Consider the following 27006-nt stretch of genomic DNA (forward strand, 5'->3'; position numbering starts at 1 on the left):
CTACATCCTGCTTAGTATGTGTTTCCAGCCAACCTAAGGGGCAAAAAGGATGGAGAGTAGGGTAAGGGTATTGTATGGGTCAGGCTTGGAGGAGAAGCATATCACTCCAGCTCATATTCCATTGGTGAGAACTAGTCCACATGGCCCCACTTACATGTAAGGAAAGGAGAGCTAGAAATGAAGTCTCTGTTTGCTAGAGAGTATTCTATGCTATGGAAGGTAGAGCACAAATTTTGCCAAACAGCGGCTTGAGTGTAGTAAGTTCCCTGATAAGGGGTGGCTGTGGGGGGACTGCCAGTCATGAAGAAGCTGGAGGTGCATTCCTGGCTGGGTCAACTCTTCATAAAACTTGAATAGTTGTATAATCATCCATTGCCAAAATATAGGGCTGAAGTATTATAACCTTTCTTGGAACAGACTAGATAATACATCATTAATGGACAGGGAAAAAATTCAAGGTAAGTTTATTTTATGAAAACAAATTAGTTTCTGTGTGCCATTAATGCAATTAAAAAACAAAGAGTAGTCCCTCTCCCTATGCATGGGCAATATTATTTGAAATTATTGTATGTTTGTTTTGGGGGAATACAGTTTCAAATGTAATTTGTGGATAACATGTTATTGATTATAATAATGATGCCTTATAATGTGTAACACATTTTGCTTTTGCAAATGTTTTCTAATACAGTTAATCCTCACAATAATCCTAGGAGAGAGCAGGGTAGGTCAGGATGTGATCCTTGCATCAAAAGGGAGGAAACTCAGGATCCTCTAGTAAGTGGTGGGACTGGGAAAGGAGTCTAGAATTTCTGACTCCAGGCTCCATCCTTTCACTCTGATATCCTTCACAATTTAACTTTTTCTTTCTTCTTGGAAGGGTTAGGAGCTGAAGAACATCAACATAGATCAGCCTTCCTGCTTAGTGAGAAGTTTAACTTCTGGAGTCATCCATATTGGGCGAATGTTTCACACAACGTTTCACATGCCTGTTGAGGAACAACTTCAATCATAGGATTAGGTTTTATAAGGAAACAGACTGTAAAATTTGGTTTATGGGGTTGAACTTAAAATATTGGCCTACTTAGAATCTTTGGTTTTTCTTTGCTTGTATTTGCATACAACATAATATAAAATCATATAGTGAGCTACCTGCGTTTTTGGTTTCTTTTTTCCACTTTTTTTCTCCATTTTATTTAATTTGTAAAGGATTCAAATGGAATCCTTAGCAATCTCACAATTGGGGTTCATTTAAAATGAAAGAATTTCAGGATGAAATAGGGTGGTTTTTAAGGTGACTGTTAATGTGGTGACTTCTAAAGTCTTGATACCCTCTTAGTGGTCGGGAGCCTGACTTATGTGGTTGTTTCATTATGTCAGCAGTTTTCCTTTGCAGTGTGACAAAGCGGCACTGTGGCAACCAATGTTGACTGATGGGCTTGAGTTATGTGGCTCGAGCCCCTACCCGTGGTGATGTGGAGCTATAGCATGTCCCTGCAGGAAGAGAAACCACCTGCAGGAAGCTGATAAATGATTGTGTCTGGTTGGAATATAACATGGATCCATGAGTCATCCTTTTTTTCTATTTACTTATTTTTTATTTATTTTTCCATCGCAGTGTCTTTAGAAAACAGCAAACTAGATGACAGATCTCACCATGTGTCACATATGTGTGTGTATTTTATCATCATTTGTGATCGTTTCCAGCATTTGAAATATTTATGAAAATAGAATATGTTCTAGTAAGGCTCAACAAAATCTTCTAAATAGTGTTGGTTTGATTAGAGTTATGTTACAAAAAGGAAAGAAAGATGTCAAGAAAACAAATATTTTGAAAAGTGTCCTTTTTTTCCCCCAGAAATGTTACTTCTGCTGCCTCCCGATGTCTGGCTGGATGTATTATAACCCCTAGGGTAATGCATTTGTATTTCCATTACTTTCCACTGTGGCTTTTTAGCACAGCAGGAAGTATGTTCTCTCTCAGCTTCCAAGTTCTATGTTTTCAGCCCAAGTAAATGCAAACCACTCCTTCTTCACCTCTTTCTAAACAAAGAAATGATTTTTTTACTTGGAAAAAAACCTTTGAAATAGATGCTTACCTTTATCACTCACCATTAAAGGATTTAAAACACGGGAATGAATGGTTTGCAAAGGGCATTTTCAATCAGTATTTTATGGGCTCGGTGTGTTTTTCTTGGTGGCAAGAAACATTTAGGAGGTAAGGGGAAATACTATATAAGCCATAAGTCTTTTGCTACCTCTCCCTTACAATGAAATAGCATCCTTTTTACATTAAAATACAGTTTAAAGTCTTAGATATAAAAGCTGTTCTATCTGTGAACAGCATTCATCTGTGCCAGGGGTTCTTAAATATTAGCACACATCAGAATCACCTGAGGGGCATGTTAAAACTCAAATTACTGACCCCACTTCCAGATTTTCTGAGTCAGTAGATCTGGGGTGAGGACTGAGAATTTGCATTTCTAACCAGTTCCTAGATGACACTGATGGTGTTGATCCAGGACCATACTTTGAGAATCATTGGTTTACACTAAGCATTTCTCTCAGCCAGTTCCTCACTGCCAATTATTGGTATGTGATTGGACATACCCAATTCAGAAGCCTGGAAACTGAAATGCTAAGACGTAGACATGTTTATTCTCTCTTTATGTTTCATCAACATTCTTTTCTTACGTATTTTCTGCCATGTGATTTGGTCTTTGAAAGGTGGTTGCTAGTATTTACCTTGAATTCATTTGCATTATCAATTTACATCAATTACAGACTGAGATAAAAGGAAAATAAAAGAATCTCAAGTAGCTTGCCTTTTTTCCCCCTAGGAAAGTGTGAGCACTAAAAGTTCTCTTAACTGTTTTCTCAAAATACTCTTTGGTACAGTTTAATATGCAGATTTTATCTCCTGTTGTCACCTGCATTATTAGAATTTTGCAAGCTGTTAGGATGCATTCCCCATAGAGCATTCTATAAATGCCAGAGATTGTAGCAGTCAAATAAAGGAGGTTTTTTTACCATATTTTGAGATGGATGTCAGAGACAATGGAAATAACTGTAGGAGGCTGGAAGGGAAGGCTCGTAAATGAAATATTACCTTTTGTTTTGGCTGAGAGTGTGGGTTTTGAGCCAGAAAATCTGGATTCTGTGTAGCATTTACTGTTGTGATGTGGGGAAAATACTTCACTTCTCTGTTTCAAGATCCTCATCTCTCAGATGGAATGATAGTATCCTCTTAGGGAGGGAGCTCTGAGGATTGAGTGAGTTAAGTCATTTTACATGTTTAAAACAGTGCTTTACTCTCAACACTATTACTAATAGACACTATCTTGGAGAAAGAAGGTTTTGTTCTACTGCTGGTAGCAGTGGAAATGCAATTGAAATTAAGTGAAATAAAATTTAAATTAATACCAGAATTGGGTGCCTGGTGGCCTTAGTCTGTAGAGCATGCAACTCTTATTCTTAGAATCATGAGTTCAAGCCCTATGTTGGGTGTGGAGCCAACACACACACACACACACACACACACACACACACACACACACACACACACACACATACCAGAATCGTGCTATGTAATCATAATATCCAACTCCTTTTTAAAAAAAATTAGAGTATTAAGGAGGGCATGTTCTGCATGGAGCACTGGATGTTATACTCAAACAATGAATCACGGAACACTACATCAAAAACTAATGATGTAGGGGCGCCTGGGTGGCTCAGTTGGTTAAGCGGCTGCCTTCAGCTCAGGTCATGATCCCAGGGTCCTGGGATCGAGTCCTGCATCGGGCTCTCCGCTCAGCGGAGAGCCTGCTTCTCCCTCTCCCTCTGCCTGCCTCTCTGCCTACTTGTGCTCTCTCTCTCTCCATCTCTGTCAAATAAATAAAATTTAAAAAAAAAAAGAACTAATGATGTAATGTATGATGATTAACATAATAATAAAAAAATTACAAAATGCTGTATTGTCTGTAGAAGAAAAGATCATTAATAATAGGCACTGTGCATTTAAGACAGGGTAGATGGCTCTTCATTATATATTTAATTTCTGGCATAGTGTTTGATGGCTTGTCTACACCAATAACGAAATTGCCCAGGATGATTAATACTTAAGGTTAGGGGAGAAAATACTGACTCAGGAGACAACGTTGTCCTTATATTTGGAGTAGGAAAGATTAGAGAGTGATATGTATGGCTTCAAGGGAACGGTGAGGAGTCTTCACAAGAGCATGGGAAGTGATGATTTGGACAAAGAATTCGGTAGCCGAAATGCCACTCAATAGGCAAGATGGGGGAAGGACTAGGCGGGCACCATGATAGACAAGACCTAGTAGATTCTCAAAATTGGCCAACCTATTCCTTCCCCCCCTCCCTTCCCTCCTCAAGGACAGCTATGTGCCTTTTACTTTTTCGTGTTGCCGACAATACCTAGCATAGCACTGCTCAATCAGTGTTGGCTGGTTTGATTTGATAATGGATGCCACAGTTTGTATTAGGGCCTTGGTTATTTTTCTCTATAAAGAAACCGCAGGTGGAAAAAATCAGAACGTACTTGAGTTCATACAATAAGCCCTATCCTTTCTTTTCCTATCAGCTTATCTCAGGGTCTATATCAGTTCATCTAAGAATTTCCTATCCCCAGTGTGAAAATGGATTTCATTACAGTCCAAGCTAATAATCTGTGGCTCTAAATTTAAACAGGTAAATGCAGTTGTAAATGAAAATATCAATATAATTTTGGTTCCAGTAAAATCTGAAACTTAAGGGGTGCATTTTACAGCTACATATCAAAGAAGTGTATCACTGGGATGCGTAGGATTGCGTATATCAGAGTTGAAAATATTGATGTTGATTACTTGTTCCATCTGGCTTATGGCCACAATAAATACAATAGACATCTTAGGTGTATTCTTTTCTCAGATAGGAAGTTATCTCTCAAAGAACTGGGAAAGTTAAATGCAGTATTAATGGAAAGTGACATTTATGCCTGTATATGAAGCTTATTCATGTTTACTTAAGACTGGTAATGCCTTCACATGGAGTATATTATTATTAAGATCTGTGACATGGACTGGAATTTTAATACAATGGCCAGTACTAAGAAGTTTTCTCCTTTGCAACTAAAATCAAACCTTTTCTAAAAAACATTAAGAAATATTTATATTTTCTTAAAACCGAAAAATGAAGGCATTTTAAAGTTCCATGATATTAGCCTATCAAGGCCACCACACACAACTGTACAACTCTGAGTGTGTCATTTATATGGATGACATAAAGATGGCCATAAAGGCTACAAGCCAGGCTTTTTTTGGAGTCCAAGTAGGAGACACCAATATTATAATTTTCTTCTACTCCTGACTTCCACTCTATATTATTCTGACTTCTTTTTTATCTGTTTATCTGGCATCTATATTTTATTTTAAAGGATTTCATCAAATGTTTGGTAACCTCTATCTCTGTTTTTATCAAGTATGAGACAGTAAAAAGCTGTGCTCATACAAACACACAAATCTTATTGTCCTCTGGGATTCATTATAGGCTATCCACTGGCCAGCTCGTTGATGGACTGGTTACCTTGAACTTGAATGTCTGTCGGTCTTATGGATGATCACTGTTATCAGAGGAAGAATTCCATTTCTGGCTGGATTGAGGGTGGGGGATATATAACCCTGCATTTCTGAAGGAGAAGGAGCGTAGAGGGGAAGACAGTTGCTGAAGTCTCAACATCAGGATGCTTAATTTCATTTAACCTCCTGTTGTCATTACCATGCCTCCACCCTCCTGTCTGCCTAGTAACTCAAACCTGGCTTTTCCCTGGTCTACATTTACTGGCTCTTGATAGCATGAGGGGGAGGCAAGTAGTCAGACACCTCTTGACTCTGGTTCACCCCGCCTTCTGTTTGGTTTGATGCCCGCACTTCCTGCGCTCCTCTGGAGTTCTGTGGGAAAATCTATTTACATTGCTCTGCTATCTCCCTCTGCAGGGTCCTGTGGGTTTACTCTTTCTTTATTCCTCTTTGCTAAATCATTTATCATTCTTTCATCTGTTTTCCATATTCATGTATTGTGGTCATGGGAAATTGAGTTTTGTTTTTTTCTTCGTGCCGTAAGATTTTCTGGAAAATACAGGGCAGAAAAGTATTCCACCATCTAGAAGTCTTCCACTAGCCTCTTAAGTAGGCTCCCCTTGTGCAGGTTTTCTCTGCTCTAAACTGTCCTTCCTAGCTGCACCAGAACTACAGTTAAGAAACACAGCCTTAGCTGTCATGTTTATAGCCCCTACATATAAGTAAGCTAACATTCACCTAAAAGCACTGATTCAGCGGTCTTAACTTTGTACATGACCCCCTCCCCCACACACTGATTCCTAGTCTCTTACCTCTAGTCTTTCCGTGTGCCTCTTCCCCATGCTCTGACCAAATGGAATTATTCAATATTCAGTGAATTCAGCATGCTGACCCTCTGTAGGTTCCATTATCCCTGTATCTGCTGTTGGAATATGTTTTCCCCTTCTTTCTGCTTGTCAAAGCCCATCCTTTTGTGTGGCTTTCCTCAGTCTTCATTCTTCTAGAGCCTTCACAGCTGCACCTTCCTTTTCCCTTCCCCCCACCCCACCCCTTTGGCCACTTTTCTTTAAACCAATTCACTTTTAAAAAGAATAAATTGGCTTCATAAGGAAATTTCTTTTCTGAAAGTAAGTGGGAGCTCTTAGGTGATTTTTAGGTAGGAAGGTAAATTACTTGATCAGATTTGCATTTTAGAGCAATCACTAACTGTACTGTATAGAATAGTTTAATGCTTAGCCTGCCTGCACTCAGTTTTTAGGACTGGCAAAGCAATTTGGGTGAGAGATGATGAAAAGCTGAACCAGGGTGATTATAGCAGTAATGGAGCAGAAGGGTCAAGAGGCATTAAGGATATAGAATTAACAGAACTGGGTCAGAGATTGGATGTGAGAAATAAAGAAAAAGTTAAGGGAAATTATCAGAATCAATTTTATGTTTACTTTAGAACTTGTCTGCCTTCATAAACCACTCACTAACTTTCTGGAGTTATTGACTCATTAATACTCACTTTTAAACCAAACTTTAAACTTGAAAATTCTTTTTCTAACACAAATTTAAAGTTTTATTTCTTTCAGAGTCACCAAAAGATTTAGATGGAAAAATAAACGCTTTTCCAATATTTTTTTGTTGCCGTAATCAAGGTTCAAATAAATTTAATGAACCCTCCAAGAAGTTGTTTTATACATTTTATTTAATTTATTTAAACTAAAAGAAAAACATCTTGATTTTTTAAAACAGTTTTTATCATTGAAGTATAGTTGACATGCAGTGTTATATTAGTTATATATATATTAGTATAATATAGTGATTGGACACATCTATACATTACTCGGTGTTCACCAATCTGAGTATAGGTACCATACAACATTATTACAATATTATTGACTATATTACTTATGCTGCACATTGCATCTCTGTGACTTATTTATTTTATAATTGGAAGTTTGTACCTCTTAATCCCCTTCACCTACTTCACCCACTACCCACCCTTATCCCCTCTTACAACTGCCAGTTTATTCTTTGTATTTGTGGGTTTGTTTCTGTTTGTTTTGTTTTTGAAAATTACACATATAGGTGAAATCATATGATATTTGTCTTTCTCTGACTTATTTCACTTAGCATAATACCCTCTAGGTCCATCCATGTTTTCTCAAATGGCAAGATCTCATACTCCTTTTATGGCTGAGTAATATTCCACATCTTCTTTACCCATCCATCCATCAATAGAAATGTGGGTTGCTTCCATGTTTTGGCTATTGTAAATAATGCTACAATAAACTTAGGGGTACATATAACTTTTCAAATTAGTGTTTTCATTTTCTTTGAGTAATAAGCCAGTAGTGGAATTACTGGATCATATGGTATTTCTAGTTCTAATTTTTTAAGAAACCTCCATACTATTTTCCACAGTGATTGCACCAATTTACATCCCCACCAACAGTAAATGAGAGTTCCCTTTTCTCCACATCTTTGCCAACACTTGTTATTTCTTGTGGTTTTGGTATTAGCCATTTTGACTGGTGTGAGGTGATATCTCATTGTGCTTTTGATTTGCATTTCCCTGACGTTGAGCATATTTTCATGTGTCTGTTGGCCATCTGTATGTTTTCTTTGAAAAAATGTCTATTCAGGTCTTCTGCCCAATTTTTAGTCAGTTTTTCTTTTATTGAGTTGTACAAGTTCTTTATATATTTGGGATATTAACCCCTTCTCAGATATTAATTTGCAAATATCTTTTCCTATTCATTAGGTTGACTTTTTATTTTGTTGACTTCCTTCACTGAGCAGAAGCTTTTTATTTTAGTGTAATCCCAATTGCTTATTTTTGCTTTTGCTCCCTTTGCCTGAAGAGACATATACATAAATATGTTGTTAAGGCCAATGGCATGAGATTACTGCCAATACTTTCTTCCAGGAGTTTTATGGTTTCAGGCCTCACAGTTAGGTCTTTAATCCATTTTGAGTTTATTTTTGTATATGATATGAGAAGGTGGTCCAGTTTCACTGTTTTGTATGTAGCTCTCCAATTTTCCCAGCACCATTTATTGAAGAGACTGTCTTCTCCCCATTGTATATTCTTGCCTCCTTTGTCATAGGTTAACTGACCATATAAACATGGGTGTATTTCTGGGCCTTGTATCCTGTTCCCTTGATCTATGTGTCTTATTTTGTCCTGGTACCATATTGTTTTGATGACTGTAGTTTTGTAGCATATCTTGAAATCTGGAATTGTGATACCTCCAGCTTTGTTCTTCTTTCTTAAGATTTCTTTGACTATTTAGGATATTTTGTGGTCCTATAGAAATTTTGAGATTATATAATTTAGTTGTGTGAAAAATACTGTTGGTATTTTGATACAGATTACACTGAATCTGTAGATTGCTTTAGGTAGTAGAGACATTTTAACAATACAAATTCTTCCAGTTCACAAGCATGGTATATCTTTCCATTTGTTTGTGTCTTCTTCAATTTATTTTATCAATGTCTTAGGGTTTTCAGAGTGTAAGTCTCTCACCTCCTTGGTTAGATTTATTCTTAGATATTTTATTCCTTTTGGTGCAATTATACATAAGATTGAGAAACTCCATAATGGGCCAGCATTTTCCTTAATGTAAAAATGAAATAAACCAGCTGAGTTCAACCATTTACTTGGTGAATCTATTACATATTTTGTGACAATATCAATGTGACCAAAGGCTTTGAATGGGTTCACTTCATAATAATACCACATGGTCTTCAGTATTGAGATGTCTAGAAGGTTTGTAAGGGTCATGAGATTAGACTCCATGGATTTCTTGTTCATATCAGTTCCGTAACAGCAACTAAAGATTCAGTCTTTGATTGACTTTTTAAACTAACTAAAAACAGCATGTCTCATATCTATATTCCATGTCGTAATTTTCCAACCTCCTTTATCCAGTGTTGCATACATTCATGATTTTTTAAAATTTTATTATGTTATGTTAGTCACATACATCATTAGTTTTTGATGTAGTGAGCCACGATTCATTGGGTTTTTTTTTTTTTGAGTCCTCAAATTGAGATGTACAAAATTACAGCTTTTAAAAATAATACATATGTAAGTTTACCTCCCAAACCTCTCATTATGTGCAGTAGCAGAAAATTTATTGCTCCCAGTGCAAAATAATTCAGTCACTTCTGATTTGAAGTTCAGTCTTTGAGGAAAATGCTCACTCAGTTCCAGATTCTTCACCTTCCCTTGTGCATCTTTTCTCCCTGGAATGATTGGTTCTGGGAAGGTTGGTAAGCATGGTTACTAATTATCATGGTGCCAGGGTGGGACATGTTGCATGGTTACTAGTGCCCACCAGCACCTGTCTGGTGAGTGCTGAAACTCACAATACTTGTCAGAACTGCATTATAACCTGTCCTCACATCTTTTTTTTTGCCCCCCTTTGTACTTTCCTGTATCAGATCTATGCATCCTTCCTGTCCTATTTCAATTGATCTCTAGGATAACTGGCTTCCTCTTTGATAATTCCATATGGTTCTCAGGGGATTAGAAAGAAAATGGATGCTCTTCTATATTGTTTTGGTAGACTTTGTACTTTGCAAGTCTGTTCTCAGGCCCAAATGATACTATGAAACTTAGCCCAGACAGTTGGCCTGTTAGGTCAACTCTCAGGACCTTGCCTTCCTTCAATTCTCCTCCCAGTAATAGTTTTCATCTTTGTGGGAAAATACTTATGTCACAGTCACACTTCCCTAATCTACCATTTATTTGTTAATTTTATGTATACTGCATTCTAAGATGTAGAAGCCTAGTTGTTGCCATTGAATTCCTTGGTTTTCAACACAATTTCTGTCCTTTATGGGTTAAAACATCCTATATGACTTCTCAAAGCCAATAATTTGAACATATCAGCTTTATAGGAATATATAGCTACTGCTTGAATGTTGGGAAAAAAACTCATTGTATAAATAAGTGCAGGGTTAAAACTAGCTCAGCTAATATTTAAAAAGCATTGGACAACATTTATAATATTTTCTAACCAGGTTATAGATTTGTATCTTTCTATTAAAATAGATTATTGACTTAAATGAAGTCTGCTTTTGCCCTACTACTTCTTTACATTTCTTTGATCATTTAACACTCATTAAAAATACTGTATTTCTTTGAAACAATTATAATATAATATAAAGATACACCTCATGTTTTAAGAGTAGTGCATACAATAACAAAAATAGTCATAATTATTTTTATATAACTGTTAGTTTACTTATACTCATCAAATACCAAATTAAATATTGGTTTAAAAGTTTAGGGGCAGTTTGCTGTGATATACAAAGGCTACGTGTTACATTGTCAATAGTAAAAAAAAAAAAAAAGAATACCATAAAAGTTTAGGACTTTGTGGAGAATCAAAGTAGATGTTCTTCTGATGTTGTTTTACTGTGACAATTTCACTGGACAGAAGCAGTATAGTCAGATATATTGCTTTCTATTTGAACCCATTACTTTATAATGAGAAATAAGCATTCTAAGAGAAATATTATAAGAGCAAATGACTAAGCTGAGAGATCGTCACATCTTGCAACAGTTTTCCTTAGGTTAACTACATTTGGGCAGATAGCTAAGATTTAAGGATTTGAAAATTATAATAGTTCATAATATTAATAAACTCATTATAATATGAATGTAGTTTATATTAAAATAGTGAATAATAATGTTCAACGTTTGACAAATACTTATTAAGTGAAAAGCTGTGTTCCAAAAGTATAAATTCATTCAATCCTCACAATAATCCCATTAGTAGGTAATACTCTTATTGCCATTTTACATATGACAAAAGCTCTGGCACTGAGAGAAAATACATGTTCAGTCAATTTCTACATGGATATTAAGTGACAGGGCAGAAATTCCAACAATATAAAATGTTCCTCAAAGAATGCATACTATTGCATAATAGGCCCTAAAATTCATGCTGATTAATATGAAATATAAATTATGCCATGGTACCTTTGATTTTTATCATATTTAATTACAGTAAAATAATTAATGTATATATGATTTTACCTGAACCTCTAAGTATCCTTTGGTAAGTGTAATCTCATTAATTTTTCAGAATTTCCAAAAATATAATTACCACATGAGATGACATTTACATTTATAATATTGGAGTTAAAACAGGTGAGGAAAACTGACTTCAGATATTTAGATATAAATTATATTTAAAGCTTTAGCCAGGCCATGATGACTAAATATTAATTTATGATTAATTTGATATTGTGCCCAATTATATCAATTTGTTCACTAAAAACCTGTAGTTGTTACTTTGTAGCATAATCCTACAGAAATCATTACCACTCATTTTGTAGTTCATTCAAGTGAGGCTAAGAGGTTAAATATTGTGATTTTTGTGTGTGCATGTGTATGACAATGAACCAAAGGCAACTTTGGAGTTCAGATCCAAAATCTGGACATGATTTTACCATTCTGTTATATTTATTTGAATAGATTCTAATGTGACAGTTGACAAGGTTGTTTGTATCCTCTCTTATCAGAGTAGTACAGTAAGTTTACTGATGAGTTTTGCATATATTCATATACCGTGTGTCCTTTGCTTGAAGATTATCTCTTTAAAGATATACCTCATGTTTTCACTTTTTTCTCCAATTTATATATATATATAAAGTTTTAAAAGACAAAAATAAGTTTAAATATAATATTAAAATATATTTATAAGTTACTTTGTAATTGTTTCATGTTTCATCTAGATTATAACATCGTTTTGAAAGGTACTGATTTGTTTGAAGGGCCTCAACTATCTTTTACACATATTAAGAAAGAGTAAGTAAAAGGACTTTTTTAAATGGAGATTTATTTTTGGTTTATTTATACAGTCTGAATTGATTTTGCTGGTTACAACTAAAGTCAGAGATTATAGTCTGAGCAGTTTCACCTATTAAAGATGCGAGACAAGTCAAAGCACTTAAGCTTGGGATTCCTCTGGAAGAAATCCTGGACCAAGTAAAAAACATTTTATGAGCTAAATCAGAGGCTTTTCCAGTCAGTCTTGAAGCCAACCAGCTGGCTTCCCATCTGTTTTCTCACCTAAGTTCCAGGAGCAATTTGGATAGAGGCTAAGACACTGTTGACATGCATTAGGAGAATGAAAGTATTCTTATTTTCATTTCTAATACATTCCATTCTGTGTGTCTTTGAATAAGTATTTTTTTTTGCATAATTTAATGCCTTCGTAAAACAAAATATTTGCAACGTAGAGCCTGATGGAGGTGAAGTCACAAGGGAGGCGTTGCAGACAGGAATGAGAACATGGCAACCTTAGGATTAGATTCATGGCTCTGAGTATGGATGGCAGACAGATCAGTGGCCGCAGTGAATCAGAAAGAAGGCAGGAGGAGTCAGAGACACGAGCAGTGTCAGAAGCAAGAAGTCCAGGGTGCCTAGGTAGATCATTCGGTTAAGTGTCTGCCTTCCGCTTGGGTCATGATCCCAAGGTCCTGGGATCGAGCCCCAGGTGAGGTTCCCTGCTCAGTGGGGAGTCTGCTTCTCCATCTCCCCAGCTTGTGCCCTCTCTAATAATAAGCAAAATCTTTTTTTAAAAAAAAGCAAGGAGTCCAATTTTTTTCAATCTTCTGCCAATCCTCTCAAAGTTTTTAACCTCTACAAAACAATAACCTTAATAAATATTTGTTGGAAAGCCTCCATAGCAAATAAAACTGATGCCATAATGATGATAATAAGAGCAGACATTTCTTCAGGGCTAACTCTGTGAGGGGCACCTGACAAGTGCTGTCTTATTTTGTCCTAACATGATCCTACAATGTAAGTAGTATTATCATGCTTATTTTTCAGATGGGGAAATTAAAGTTTAGAAAAGATAAGAAACTTGTCCAATGTCTTCCGGGGGGTGGGCCTCAAAGCCAGGTGTACTGACTCCAGAACTCATGTTCTTCATCTTTGTGGGGTGCTTTAAAATCGGTTAACTGGTCCTTATAACTTACTGCCTAAGGGGAAAAGGGCACAAATCAAGTCTGACTCAACCTAAAATTTCTAGTAGAAGGCCAAACAATTAATGCTATCATTTGAATGATGTATATATGACCAGAAAGTCCTCAATGTTTTAGATTCTGAACAGTATAAATCCTTGTAAAAATATATTTTTGTAGTGCAAAATAGAAAATGCAAGTAGAATAAAATTTTGAGGAAAATGATCCCCAAATAAGAGTATCTAGGAATCATGTTTCTGTTTTCTAATTTAGCAGTTATGCAAGTACCTTTTCTCACACTAATATCTTTGATATAAAGAGGATCATGAACATACGGAAAGGAGGTATAATACTGTTATCGCATATATTTTTCTAATGTAGTTGGATGCTTCCAATTATTTATAGTCTTTTAGGAAATTTAATCACCACCACATTGCATTAAGATGCCACTTTATATTTTCTAAACTGAAGAAGTACTTTCTTTGACTTCTCAGTTGTATTTTGGAATGTTTGTGCCTAGGATCCTTTTAAAAAAAATTTGCAGTGCCACTTTTAGGTTTTGGTTCTATAAAGATACTAGGGTGTAAATGTACAAAGATACATTTTAAGGATGTCTCTTACAACTTTAGATGCATTAGAAACATATTTAAACAAATTAAATATCTTTCAATAGGAGGATTGATATTATGTACAACATAACATCAAAAGTAGTGCGATAAATATAGGTAAAATGTTTATAGCAGTGCTATTAAAATATCGTTATGTAAAAAGTTGAGAAGCAGAGAATGATATGTGAAATTTGAGCCATATATGGTTAAAAATCCTATCATGTGTGTATGTATGTGAAGGTGTGTAATGTGGTGTCATGTGGTGAAGTGTGTAGGCATAGAACAAAATTCTAGAATTATTCATATCAAAGTATTCAAAAGTGAGTAGGGGTTGCAAGTTGTGGGGAAACTTTTACTTCTTACTTTCTACACTTCTGATTTACTTTGTTTCATTTTCACAAAAAAATGCATTGGTTTCGTTAGCAGCAAAAAGTAATTTTTATAATTTGCTTGCCATTCAGTGCTTATGACTAAAAGATATAATTTACCTTTCCAGTCTAATGTGTCCTAATTTCAGGCTTGCTACCTTAATTACAAATTTTCCAACTGTGTCTTTGCTTCCTTTGCCATTCTGCCTTTCTTTATCTGGTCCTCTCTGTGGGGAAGGCCCTTCCCTTCACTCCTTTTTTTGTTTGTTTGTTTAAGATTTATTTATTTGAGAGAGAGAGAGCCGGCAGGCATGCAGGCACGTGGAGGGAGGGACAGAGGAAGAGAATCTTCAAGCAGATTCCCTGCTGAGCTCAGAGCCTGAGGAGGGGTTCTATCTCACAACCCAGAGATCAGGACCTGAGCTGAAACCAAGAGGCCGAGGCTTAACCGACTGAGCCACCCAGAATACCCTTCCCTTCACTTCTTGTGTCCAGGTTCCACTGTGCTTCTATAGCACATTTTTGTATGTGTATTTCTCAATCAGTTCCTCTCCTCCAATGTCATTTCAGATATTGTGTTCTTCTATTACATCATCTATCATAGTCTGCCTTGTTATAAACTTACTAATATATTCATAGGAGCCACCCATAAAACTGAACCATCTTAATGCTTATTTATTTCCTTATAATTAGATTACCTTAGAAGGTGTCTCATAACATTTGAAACATTAGTAGTGTTTTATTTTGTGAAAATTTTTAACAATCCCAGCTTTTCTTTATGTCCTAATTTACTATTGAAGAGTCACCTCTACTTTATGACAGATTGCCAGCCTTGTGACTTATAATCCACTCCTCAATTCTCTGTTGTAATTTCTGTGTAATAACTGTATTTGCTTCCTCTATTTTCTTATATAAACACATTTCAAGAGGCTTAAATGGGAAATGACAGTCCAAATAAAATATCTTCGGCATTTGCAATTATTTCATAGAATGATGCCAAAATATTGTCACATACAGTATCTCACATGACAAATCTAATCAAGTATCAGAGAAACAGAAATGTTTATAATAGGTTCCTGTATAAATCAGTCCAGGTGGTTTCCTTTTACAAGGACAGGCAGAATTATTTTCAGGATGACAGAACCAGGGGGAAAGAGTGAAAACCCAAGTGATTTGCAAACAGGAGTTTCCTCAGTAGTCATCCGGGAAGGGAGTTTTGCTGTGTCACAAGTGACGAGTCCCTGGTTTTGAAAGAGTGTGAATCATCCTCCTTGAAACAGGAGGTAAGTGGGAGAGAGAGCCGTGTAAAATTATTTTACAACTATTTCCTTTTGAGCTATGACTTCTTAAACTGGACTGGAATGTGATCCAGAATAGCTTCCCTTTGAATCCAACATTTGTCTTAAGCATTTTTATTGTCTCTATTTTCTCTCACACCATCGTACTTCTTCTCTCCCTCTGTTCAACAGATTTATACTGACTGGGCCAACCACTACCTAGCAAAATCGGGCCACAAGCGGCTGATCAAGGATTTGCAGCAAGACATTGCAGATGGAGTCCTGCTAGCCGAAATCATCCAGATCATTGGTAAGACCTGCCCTCTGGGAAAAATCATGGAAGTTTCTGCCCCCACCCACCTTGGTCAAACACAATTTCAGTTGAATGCATAGGAACTCGGTCCATGAGTCTCTGAGATTCATGTAGCTCTCCCATGTTTTAATTAAAAATGTTTATGTGAGAATGTTTGAAAAAAGCAGTTTGGCTATACTTTTAAATGGCTAGAACTGGATCTTTACATACACTGAATTGTCAGAAATGAACGCTTCATTAAACCATATGTCTCCCATGTGTGCATTTCATTAGCTAGAGCAACTCATACACTCTGAGATTCCTTGAAACTGTATCCTGATCCAGCAGGGACAATTGTGAAAGGTTTCATGTCAGCAGTCATTTGGCACAGGCTAAAGAATTAGCAGCAACTTCCTTCTCACTCACTTTTTTTTTTTTTTTTTGGCCTGATCTGTGCATATGGACTTGGCGGCTAACAAGTGTGTCCCCTCGTACACAGCTTGGGAGACAAGAGTGAATGTAGCAGCAGCATTGTGCTTGTTTTTTGTTTTTTGTTTTTTTGTTTTCTTAGTCTCCTTCTTTTGTGTTTCACGTCATTGCTTAAGCATGTCATTCTTTTTTTCTCTCTTTTATTTTATTTCTTGGCTTTAGCAAATGAAAAAGTTGAAGATATCAATGGATGTCCTAGGAGTCAATCTCAGATGGTAAGAATCATGTTTATTCTAAAATATAATGCTTATATTCACTTTTGATTAAACTACATTTGGAAATGGACTAGAAATTTCTTTTGCCTGCCTTCCTGCTTAAGAAACCATTTGGTCACATTCTCCTATGTATTTCTTTGGGTGCAATTTATGAACAAGTGAGAGTATCAGCACAGTGGAATATGTGTAACTCCTGAATAACACATCTCCAGGTGTTTTCTCAGATCCTGACTTTCTGCTGTTGTTTTGATGTCTGAATAATTTAACACTGATTGTGCTGGCAGTAAATCCCATTTCCAATTTTAAGTGGAGCCTTTTTGTCTGAACAACTGGTTTGAAGAACAGAACTTGCCATGTGCATCTTAAAATATATATAAGTGGTATTTTCTTTGTTCATAACAAAGTCCTGTGTAAACACATGGACTCTTCAGCACTTTTGGAAATAGCTCCAAAGGCATGCTGCCGGAAGTTTTCTGAGCAGTGACTGATCAAGAGATATGATTCATAGCCTTTTCCAGAAAGCTGTTGATCTCGAGGTCTGTGTCTTCCCGGGCCCTCTTTTTATCTTTACAACTGGTAAAGCTTAAAGTTTTGTAATAAAAAAAATAGATTGATAAACTGCTGAGATAAGAACTCACTGCTCTCTTAATTAAATAGCCACAACTTAATTTTAAGGACAACCTGAAGTACAAATGCCTTCATTGAAGTTATATCAGTGGATATAATCAGGAGTGATGACCAAAATCCATAAGATGAGGCTTCCTTCAAAACTCTTTTTAGCGCTGAATAGGCATTTTAAGTGAATGTGATGAGTGTTCTTAATTGTCAGAGATTGGAAGAATGAAAAAAAAGTGAACTCTTTTGATGTGCTGCCTTGCTTTACTTAAGGTCAGAAAACTGAAATCCAAAATAATAAAGACTGTATTCTTAAAGAGTGATTAACTAGCACATCTGGGGGGTGTGTGTGTGTATGTGTGCGTGTGATTAATAAAAACTCTAAGGAAATATTACAACGTCATAAACTCTGTAACTGTTGTGAAAAAAATCACCATAAAAAACAATTTTCTGTTAAATACTTCAATTTTAAGGAAATTTCTGATCTAATTATTCTGGGCACAAGTGTGACTCTCTGGAAATTAATTACACTTTTACTGAAAGTAATTATAATGCCTTCAGACCCTCCTAAAATAATAGCTGTGTGATACTGTAAAAGAGATGTAACCTCTCTGAGTCTCAGCTTTTTCATCTGTATAATGAGCCCTAATTAGGATATGATAATGACATATAATCATGGACATTCTTTACTACCTAAACTGATATGGAAATACATAATAGTGCTGTTACAAACTTTGTTAAGACACATTCATGAATTAACACCTGCTAAAAGATTTTTAGGACTTTATCTTAAAGAGCTCTGTAGTCCCTGAATATCATATATTATGTTTCTTAAACTCAACACTTGGTTTTGCTTTCATTACTTCAGTCATAAAGAAGTGCTGGATACTAAAACACATCTTCTCTGCTGTCATTCCAATTTGATTCTGATTACAGAGAGTCCAATAAACAGCCAAGATAATGCTTTATGACAGAAGGAAAAAAAAAAAAAAAACCTCTCCAAAGCTCATAACTATGGATAGGAATTCAGTCCCTAGACATTTATCTGAAACATCTGTACCAAAGATTCTACAAATCTGTGAAAACATTCTCATGAGTATTAGACTTTGTTAATTTTTTATTACTTCCTACTCCTTATTAGCCCCCAAATGTCATGTAACATCTAGTATACATGTTATGTTAATATTTCTGCTTTTGATTAAAAAAAAAACACAGAAAAACCAAAGCCTAAGAAATGTAAATGCTATGAAAAAGGTAGTTTTTCCAGCCAAATAGTATTAGTTGGAATCTCATTGACTTTTGAGTAAAGAATGACTTGTATCCTCTCATTTTTTACATAAAAAAATGTATCTCATTTTTTCTGATGTGGTTGAATTTTGAATCTGAAATTGACATGCCCTCCATGTGTTGACTCAGAATAATACATATAACAAAAATGTAGCTTTTTTGGTTTAGTTATTTTTGCTTCTATTCTTAAGAACTGGGATTGATACTATATTATTAATGAATAAAAATCCCAGATTTTAACTGAGACAAGAAAGTAGAGGAAAGAGAATTATGAGAGAGCATGACTAGGATGAATTTCATATATCTATTCCAAACAGGATGTTGCCTCTTTCTGTATTGCTTAACAACCAAGACAGTGAGTGCTATCGTTACTCACAGAACTGCTTTCACTACATTTTTTTTGTATATCTCATCCTTTGTGATCTTTGCTTGCTGTTTGTGTTTAATAACAAAAGGTAAGGTAAAACTAGGTATGCTACTGTTTCTAGTCACAAATTGTCTTTATTTAAATTTCAAATTTGATAACATTTATTAGACTGTTCTAAGCCTTTAAGAACATAGATTCTCTCATGGTATGAATCTATAATATATTAATAAATATTTTGATGAATAACAACCAGGTAATTCATATTGAGCCAATATTCGCTGAGCACCTGAGCTACAAAATGTAAGGACATTTGAGGATCAGGGAGGCAAATATTGAAATAAATAATACCAACAGTGTTGCAGAGGCAAAAAGAAAAAGTACTGTGAAAGGAGTGAGCTTGGTGCATTCCAGCAACAGATAGAAGACCCCTGTGATTTGAGGACAGTGAGGTGTTTGGATGGGATGATGGAAGCCTGATCACATAGGGCCAAAGTAAGGAGTTTGTATGTCATTCTAAATTTGTTAGGGAGCGTTTGGAAGACTTTTAAAGCTGGACTGTGGCATGATCTGATGTAAATATTAAAAAAAAAATCACCCTAGGTGCTTTCTGGGAATTGTAGAATATTTGTTAGTCTCCAGTTGGATGTGGGAGTTGAAGAATATAGGGAGTGTAAAATGGTCCCACATATTTGGCCTGGTAAGTTACTGTTAGACATGATTACTACAAAGGGAGAAAACAGGCTAAATGTAGAAGGGGGAGGATGACAAATTCATGTTTTGAAAGTGTTTGACCTATCCATTGGAACATCAAGTAGGAGGTGACTTCAGGCAATTAGGCATGTGTTCCTAAAGGTGACAAGTAAGGTATTAGAATATATCTGGTACATAGGTAATGACTGAAGCCATGGAAAAGGCTCAGCAGAAGGCCTGTATAAAGTCAGGAGGGAAGAAATTTGAGGTTCTCACATAGGGGAATACCAATATATAAGTGATGAGCAAAGGTGTAGAGTCAAAAAAAGGAAAGATTGATGAGTGAGCCCATCTTTAAGAGGGTAGATCCACATATGTGGTGTGGATCCTTAGGATAGCTATGGTAGTTTAAACTGGAGTATTTGGACTAACCCAGTGAGATGGGGCAAAGTAAGATGAGCAGAATGTTGTAGATGTTGTCAAATGCTACTTAGCCTACTAGTTGGTGTGCTGGAACAAAGAAGTTGGTTCTAGCAATTGGACAGGCATTAATGACCTTTATGCAAACATCTTCTATAGGATAACCATGTGTTATGGAGTAACAGAGGTGCACATACCCACCGAGTCTTGAATAATCTTTCTAGGAGTTTCCTGTTGAAGAGAAAAATAATATATATATAGTTTGAGAGGGAGGAAGAGTGAAGAGAGATTTTGGAAGGGGGGGAAATAGGCAGAGAAAGTAGAGAGAGAGGAGGACCCCGGAGATTGCGGAGGCAAGAGATGATGCTAAATCCTAAAGGAAGTGGCAAAGGAAGAGATTTGAAGTCTGTGTAGAAGATTTAATGTTGGAAAAGAAGGGGTACATTTTCCTTTGCTGACACAAGGGGATATTGATTGTGTGAGATGTGGGTATCTGAAAATGGATTAAATAGAAATTGAAGGAATTCATCAATAAGATAACTTCAGAGTATTAGAGAATAATAATATGCTTTTTGTCCATGGGATTCTCTCTATTACTTTATAGTATAAAGAAAAATTCAATTATGATATCTCAAAATAGGTGAAGAAAATTTAACAATAAATCTTTCAAATTACATGGGCCAAAGAACAAATGTTTAAGAGAAATATGAACTTAGCCTTGTACCAACTTATTAGCATAATTATTGAGATTTGATTCATATTTATTCTAAGTCTCAAAGTCATGGTTATCTTTCCTTGATAAGCTTGAGACTAAACTCATCCTGAAAAATGGAACTTAGTTTGAAGGAACTTATTCATCACTATATTTAACCTTACCCAAAGATGAAGTTACTGATATGTATCGCACCTGTTGAGTAATTTCTAGGTGGGTGGTTTCAGAATTCAAAATATATGCTGCATGCCACACTTTGGTGAGATTACACAAGGAAATAAATTAGTAAACTATAAATACTAGGAATGTCCAGAATGCCCAGCAGATTAAAAATAGCAGAAAAATGCCCAACATGTATTTGAAATGCAGAGGCACAAGTGCTAGGTTCTTAGACAAAAATGTAAGACATGTGGAAGAAAAGTTATTGGGAAAACAAATTTTCTTTTATTTTAAAATAGACCATTACATTGAAGCATCTTCACAAATGGATAGAGGGATTAGGAAATTTATTTATGTGAAGGAAACCAAGATTTTGAACATACCGTAGAGTGGAGGATCTGACAAATGTGGTTCACAGCTCGTCCTTCCTTTTTGCTGCCTCCTCTCATGTCCTCACTGTAATGGCTCAATCCTTTTAGTTCTTTCTAACATATCACGTTGTTTAAAATTTGCTGATAGGAGGATTTGGGAAATACTTATGCTTCTTGCCCTTTTTTTATTCCTCAAAAGTAGAAAATTTGGTTTCATTCTCCCTTAATTCTCCATTTCTGAGTCCCACAGGGTTGTGACTTCCAGAATAATACCATTATGGATTTTATAAACATCTTTATTTCATTTCAGTAATTTTACACTTATCTGGACAGTGAAGCTGTTCTTCCTAGTAAAAGTATTTTATGCTTTTATCAGTATTCTGTCCTTTAAAGTTTTCTTTTAGCCACTGCTTGTAATTACTTCTCTTTTAAAGGATCTATTTAGGTAAGACAGAAGGTGAGGTTTCTGACCAAATAGAGAAGAGATAAAATATTGGAATGCTCTTCAAGGTTTAATAAAATCTTATAAATGGCACACTGCAGGATTCTAGCACTCTGACTCAGAGGAGTGGAATATTGCTAACTTAGTCCATTCACATGATCCCCTGCCATTTTTGAAACTGTTCATCTTCTGGAATGGCTAGAAAAAGATAGCTTAATGAAGACAAATGCTTTACTACAAATATAGCTCTGATCTCGAACGAAATGCTAAGTGGAAATTTCTACTTTGTAGTTTTCATCATAATTTCATTATTTTCATATAGGTCAAACTTTGGAAGAATAAGCGTAAACTACTAATATCAAGAAATTTATACTTGTTATTAGAATATCACTCTGATGATTTTTAAAACTGAATTTGTCTCTAGAAGTTGCTCTGTATTACTAGCAAAGTTCAAATGAAGTAATTGAAATGATATGGAGACACTGAAAGGAAGTGTGTTAAGTTGAAAGGACAGTGGTCACTTGAATTCTAATTCAGACTGTGTGACCCAGGAAAAAGATTCAGGGAATGCTCAGTTTCTACTCATTTCTGCATTGAGGAAATTAGACCAGTGGAACTCTGACCTGCTAGATTGATTTAACAAAGCACCAAAGACCATGGTTTCTGTTCATGATTTTATCTTAGAGATATACTTGGGTTTTCACTCTTTATAGCTTTATAAAAGTATCTTTATAGTAAGGTGAAAAAGATCTTAAAATATATTAAGTCCAATTTACAAAGAAAAACAATAATATCAGGGGAATCATATTTTTATTGGAGTTGTCTGGTCTGCCATTAAGAAATTAAATAAATGTTGAAAATACAAGAATGCTTTTCTACATTATATTATAGAATAAATAGTTTAAATGTTCTCATGAGTATCAAATACTGGTTCATGCCATTAATAGGACAGATAGAAATTGAAATGAAGTAACTAATTTTGAATTGGATTCCAAATTCTGTGTAATTTTTTTCTTTCTTTTTGGAGAGCATATATATGTATTTTTTCTTTTATTTGAGGAAAATTAGTAAGCTTTATATATGCATGTATAAAAACCATTGTGAACCATAGTTAATATTTCAACTATATATTGGAGTATCAACCACTTTCTTAAACTTGTAGCATGTTCTTTATCCTGATATTTTTTAAAGATTTATTTATTTTAGAGAGAAAGAGAGAGCAAGGGGGAGCATGAGCAGGGGGAAGGGGGAGAGGAAGAGAGAGAATCTCCAGCAGACTCCCCACTGAGCACCGAAGCCAGCTCGCACCCTCCTCACAGGGCTGATATCAGGACCCTGAGTTCACAAGCTGAGCCAAAATCAAGAGTTGGATGCTTAGCTGACTGAGCCACCCAGGTGCCCCTATCCTGATATATATTTTTTTATCCTGATATTCTGAACTTAATTGCTGTAAATTGTTTCCCACCACTAAGTCATATCCCAGTAAACACAAAGTACAGTCATACCTATTATTAGAAAGCATATTTTGTAACAATCCTTTCATAAATTTAGTTTTTATTACCCTCAATAATCTAATCTCTTTTAAAAGGACTTACTGCTCCATATTGTTCAACCTCTTTCTTGAAATTTCGTAGAAAATGACCACATATAATAATAAATGATAAAATATATAACAGAACACTTTTCAAAACCATAGTTTGGCAAATAATATACTAATATATGAGGCCATTTTAAATAAGAACTATGATATTCTTAGCTTAAAAACCTATGACAAATAATGTTATAAAAATTACTTCTATAAAAAGAGAAAAAGGAAATAGGGAGAATCTTGTTCATTTGATCTCAGTATAATCATTTGAAAAGTTTATCTTGGGTGAGATAAATTATTTGGAATATCAGGAGAAATGCCCAGGCTAGTTACTTTATGACACTATATTTAAATGATTTTAATGTAAATTGAGTTAAACTGATTCATCTAGATAGACACAGATAAAAATTCATGAAATGCCTTTGAAAAATCATATTGCCCACTTGATTTGTATTAGCCACGTTTCAAACATAACAAATAATTGTGAAATCATGTCATAGAAACCAAGTGGTAGATCACTCAACAACAATATCAGATTCACTTATTGATCCACTTTAATGATTGAATGTCAGCCATGTGTATCTGGTGCTGTGCTGGATGATTTGTTTGCATTTTTCGTTTAGCTTCACAGCAAACCTGCAAAGGAACAGGGTCTCACTGAGCCTGCCTATAGAAGAACCAATATTGGGTCTCATGTCTCTTTGAGGCTAAACCAAATTGCTTTTTTTTTCTTTTTTTCTTTTATTATATTATGTTAATCACCTTACATTACATCATTAGTTTTTGATGTCGTGTTCCATGATTCATTGTTTGCGTAAAATACCCAGTGGCCCATGCAGTACGTGCCCTCTTTAATCTGCCCATCACCAGGCTAACCCATCCCCCCACCCCCCTCCCCTATAGAACCCTCAGTTTGTTTCTCAGAGTCCATCGTCTCTCATGGTTCGTCTCCCCCTCCGATTTCCCCTCCCTTCATTCTTCCCTTCCTGCTATCTTCTTCTTCTTCTTTTTTTTTTTTTTTTTAACATATAATGTATTATTTGTTTCAGAGGTACAGGTCTGTGATTCAACAGTCTTACACAATTCACAGTGCTCACCATAGCACATACCGTCCCCAATGTGTATCACCCAGCCACCTCATGCCTTCCACCCCCCACCACTCCAGCAACCCTCAGTTTGTTTCCTGAGATTAAGAATTCCTCATATCAGTGAGGTCATATGATACATGTCTTTCTCTGACTGACTTATTTTGCTCAGCACAATACCCTCCAGTTCCATCCACGTCGTTGCAAATGGCAAGATTTCATTCCTTTTGATGGCTGCATAATATTCCATTGTGTATATATACCACTTCTTCTTTATCCATTCATCTATCAATGGACATCTTGGCTCTTTCCATAGTTTGGCTATTGTGGACATTGCTGCTATGAACATCGGGGTGCACGTACCCCTTTGGATCACTACATTTGTATCTTTGGGGTAAATACCCAGTAGTGCAATTGCTGGGTCATAGGGTAGCTCTATTTTCAACTTTTTGAGGAACCTCCATACTGTTTTCCAGAGTGGCTGCACCAGCTTGCATTCCCACCAACAGTATAGGAGGGTTTCCCTTTCTCCGCATCCCTGCCAACATCTGTCGTTTCTTGACTTGTTAATTTTAGGCATTCTGACTGGTGTGAGGTGGTATCTCATTGAGGTTTTGATTTGGATTTCCCTGATGCTGAGCGATGTTGAGCACTTTTTCATGTGTCTGTTGGCCATTTGGATGTCTTCTTTGGAAAAATGTCTGTTCATGTCTTCTGCCCATTTCTTGGGTGTTGAGTTTGGTAAGTTCTTTATAGATTTTGGATACTTGCTCTTTATCTGATATGTCATTTGGAAATATCTTCTCCCATTCTGTCGGTTGTCTTTTGGTTTTGTTGACGTTTCCTTTGCTGTGCAAAAGCTTCTTATCTTGATGAAGTCCCAATAGTTCATTTTTGCCCTTGCTTCCCTTGTCTTTGGCGATGTTTCTAGGAAGAAGTTGCTGCGGCTGAGGTCAAAGAGGTTGCTCCTGTGTTCTCCTTTAGGATTTTGATGGACTCCTGTCTCACATTTAGGTCTTTCAACCATTTTGAGTCTATTTTTGTGTGTGCTGTAAGGAAATTTTCCAATTTCATTCTTCTGCAAGTGGCTATCCAATTTTCCCAAAACCATTTGTTGAAGAGACTGTCTTTTTTCCATTGGACATTCTTTCCTGCTTTGTCGAAGATTAGTTGACCATAGAGTTGAGGGTCCATTTCTGGGCTCTCTATTCTGTTCCATTGATCGATGTGTCTGTTTTTGTGCCAGTACCATACTGTCTTGATGATTACAGCTTTGTAATAGAGCTTCAAGTCTAGAATGTTGATGCCACTGGCTTTGCTTTTCTTTTTCAACATTCCTCTGGCTATTCAAGTTCTTTTCTGGTTCCATACAAATTTTAGGATTATTTGTTCCATTTCTTTGAAAAAAGTTGATGGTATTTTGATAGGGATTGCATTGAATGTGTAGATTGCTCTAGGTAGCATTGACATCTTCACAATATTTGTTCTTCCAATACATGAGCATGGAACATTTTTCCATTTCTTTGTCTTCCTCAATTTCTTTCATGAGTATTTTATAGTTTTCTGAGTACAGATTCTTTGTCTCTTTGGTTAGATTTATTCCTAGGTATCTTATGGTTTTGGGTGCAGTTGTGAATGGGATCGACTGCTTAATATCTCTTTCTTCTGTCTTGTTGTTGGTGTATAGAAATACCACTGATTTCTGTGCATTGCTTTTATATCCTGCCACTTTACTGAATTCCTGTATGAGTTCTAGCAGTTCTGGAGTGGAGTCTTTTGGGTTTTCCACATAAAGTATCATATCATCTGCAAAGAGTGAAAGTTTGACTTTTTTGCCGATCCGGATGCCTTTTATTTCTTTTTGTTGTCTGATTGCTGAGGCTAGAACTTCTAGTACTATGTTGAATAGCAGTAGTGATAGTGGACATCCCTGCCACATTCCTGACCTTAAGGGGAAAGCTCTGTTTTTCCTCATTGAGAATGATATTTGCTGTGGGTTTTTCATAGATGGCTTTTATGATATTGATGTATGTACCCTCTATCCCTATACTCTGAAGAGTTGTGATCAAGAAATGCTTGTCAAATGCTTTTTCTGCATCTATTGAGAGGATCATATGGTTCTTGTTCTTCTTTATTTTATTTAAAGTATTGTATCACATTGATTGATTTACGGATGTTGAACCAACCTTGCAGCCCAGGGATAAATCCCACTTGGTTGTGGTGAATAATCCTCTTAATGTACTATGGAACCTATTGGCTAGTATTTTGGTGAGAATTTTTGCATCCATGTTCATCAAAGATAATGGTCTGTAATTCTCCTTTTTGATGGGGTCTTTATCTGGTTTTAGGATCAAGGTAGTGGTGGTCTCATAAAACGAGTTTGGAAGTTTTCCTTCCATTTCTATTTTTTGGAACCGTTCCAGAAGAGTAGGTATGATTTCTTCTTTAAATGTTTGGTAGAATGCCCCTGGGAA

At 35.8% G+C, this 27006-nt stretch overlaps 1 protein-coding gene across 2 annotated transcripts in view; it reads left to right on the forward strand.

The window, feature by feature from the left end:
• Window positions 1-27006, forward strand: part of NAV3 (neuron navigator 3) — a 346824-nt gene that overhangs the window by 89962 nt on the left and 229856 nt on the right. For both annotated transcript variants that reach the window (XM_028105477.1, XM_028105478.1), the window contains exons 2-3: window positions 15993-16110; window positions 16744-16796. In XM_028105477.1, the coding sequence (XP_027961278.1) occupies window positions 15993-16110; window positions 16744-16796 (171 nt within the window). The remainder of the gene's footprint in view (window positions 1-15992; window positions 16111-16743; window positions 16797-27006) is intronic.

The sequence above is a fragment of the Eumetopias jubatus genome, unplaced genomic scaffold (genome assembly GCF_037043125.1).
Source record: "Eumetopias jubatus isolate StellerSeaLion01/CBP00866 unplaced genomic scaffold, mEumJub1_p1.0 scaffold_8, whole genome shotgun sequence".
Taxonomy (NCBI): Eukaryota; Metazoa; Chordata; class Mammalia; order Carnivora; family Otariidae; genus Eumetopias; species Eumetopias jubatus.